This window comes from Homalodisca vitripennis, unplaced genomic scaffold (assembly GCF_021130785.1).
Source record: "Homalodisca vitripennis isolate AUS2020 unplaced genomic scaffold, UT_GWSS_2.1 ScUCBcl_11388;HRSCAF=20631, whole genome shotgun sequence".
Taxonomy (NCBI): Eukaryota; Metazoa; Arthropoda; class Insecta; order Hemiptera; family Cicadellidae; genus Homalodisca; species Homalodisca vitripennis.
In genome coordinates, this window is record NW_025787498.1 from 7,825 (window position 1) to 10,000 (window position 2,176).

At 32.1% G+C, this 2,176-nt stretch overlaps 1 protein-coding gene across 1 annotated transcript in view; it reads right to left on the bottom strand.

Moving 5' to 3' along the window:
* Positions 1–1,117: 1,117 nt before the first annotated feature.
* Positions 1,118–2,176, bottom strand: part of LOC124374934 (COP9 signalosome complex subunit 5-like) — a gene marked incomplete at its 5' end in the record, with an annotated part of 4,678 nt that continues 3,619 nt past the window's right edge. Inside the window, 4 exon segments of the mRNA XM_046833064.1 lie at positions 1,118–1,719; positions 1,721–1,849; positions 1,851–1,895; positions 1,897–1,918. Of these exon segments, the coding sequence (XP_046689020.1) occupies positions 1,663–1,719; positions 1,721–1,849; positions 1,851–1,895; positions 1,897–1,918 (253 nt within the window).

A 2,176-nucleotide genomic window follows, 5' to 3' on the forward strand; every position in this document is an offset into this window, starting at 1 on the left:
CATTCCTAATGACTAATAACACAAACAAACAAAATTTACAATAATGTTTTATACTTGCATTAAAAAATAATCACATTTTTTTCATAATGGAATATTTCAATAAAAATCAAATTCAGGTTACAGAGTAATCAAATACGTGTGATGAAAAATATGAAAACTATGTACAAGGATGAGAAAACAAATAAAGTTTAAAAGACTATCACTAATATCATCTTCATCCACATTATTATAAGCACTATAAAACGTATTATTCAAAAACTTTAGCAACAAAATCGTCATAATCAGAATCATCTGGGTGATGAGCCATAATTACACAACAGAAAAGAAACAATAAAAACTTTATTATAACACAGAAAACATGGTAACAATAACTTTTTACAAACTGTTTGTATAAGAAATGACCAACGCAAGAACACTTCCCAAAGGCACAATGCGTGCTCCTCTGACAGTCGGTAATGGAGGATAGTAATCGTCATCGGCGTACAGACGGGAGTGGGAGAACAGCACAGCTTGCCAGCAACAAAACAATTTATTGTTTACCTACTGCGGCCAGCTGACAGCTGCAACTGGATTATTTGGTCAAACCAGTACATTACTTAGTATTGTGGTTTTATATATTGAGCTTATAAACTTCAAAAACAGTAATATAATATATTTTTATCCGATCAGCGGATTATTTCGTCTTTGGCGATATAAGACCTAACAACATCGCGGATTATTCCATCTACGGCGTGCTAAGTGGTTAATAAATAATTATGTTAAAGAGGGTAATAAGCTTTTTGACATTGATAATTTAGATAGCATAGGAAAGAGCATGCTTAATTTCACCAGATTGGAAGGATAATTTCTATTCCTTAGAGTGTGTTCTATGACAAAGAAGAGGTATAATCCCTCCAGTGTTGTTAAGGTAAACTTGCTTACACTATTATTACTAAATTCGTTACTATTTTGCTAATTTAGTTGTTATTTATACAGAAATCGTATCAAATGCAGAATCAAAACCAAATTTTTGTATCGGTATCACCATTAAAATAAACGGCAATACAATATTTAGAAATCGGGCTATATTCCTTAATTTTTAGTAACAAATCATTTAAACCACTATTTCAGTGTCAAATTGAATTTTTTGCATCATTATTATAATCTTAGCATGAATAATTTAGGCACAGAGTAAGCATTTCTTTTACTAGCAAATTAAAACATGTATGATGTAGATCATCGCCTAGATGACGTTAACATACTCTGTTATTTATTATCTAATATTTTTCATTTATAATTAAAATTTATTAAAATAATGTATCCTAATTTTCTTGTGAAAAATGTAGTATGCTGTATTGTTTGAATTTACAATGCTACACTTACAATGTGTACCAATGAAAAAATACATTTTTATGACTTGAGATTAGACCAGTAACTTACAACATAATTATTACATACAAAGCTTCAATTTTGTAGTGCAGTAAGTAAGTTTTTAGTTAAAAACAAAAATGCTATACAGACAGAGAAAAATAAGAATTTTGGAAAAAAAATGTACAGAGTAATAAATCACCTTAAGACATTAATTTGCCTCTAACCGACAAATATAACAGAATTATTTCCCAGAATATTACCCAATAACAAACTGAACATCTGTGACATGCTTGCCAATACAACTCATAGTTGTTAATGATGATACAGACCTGCTTGGGCAGCCTCGATGTACGCAGTCATGTACTCGTTACGCTTGTGCTTGTGCATTCACACGCGTCTCAGTGCCTTCAACAGGCAGAGCAAAACTATCCATAACCAGCATAGTGTTGGCATCCACTTTCCCCAGTAGAAGCCCCATCACCTCCAGCGTGCCCCCAGATTCTTGCATGCATCACCATCTTAAGCAGAGCCAGAGCAGAGATCTTTAATGTCCTTGAAGAAGTGAGGGCTGCCAGCAAATAAAAATAAAAGGCTTGAATGAGAAGAGAGTTTAACTATAATTATAGTGAAATATAGACTACATATCTGCACTTCCTTAAATACACTTTTTCAGCAGTTTCTGACTAACCTGGTTTATAGGTGTTAAAAACCTGATAAAATACCAAAACTGCAATAGGAGTCGGAGAATAGGGTGCATTTTTTCTGACACCGAAATTAGATTAATATAATTTCAGATTTTGTTTAGAAATTTTTCTTGAAATAATCT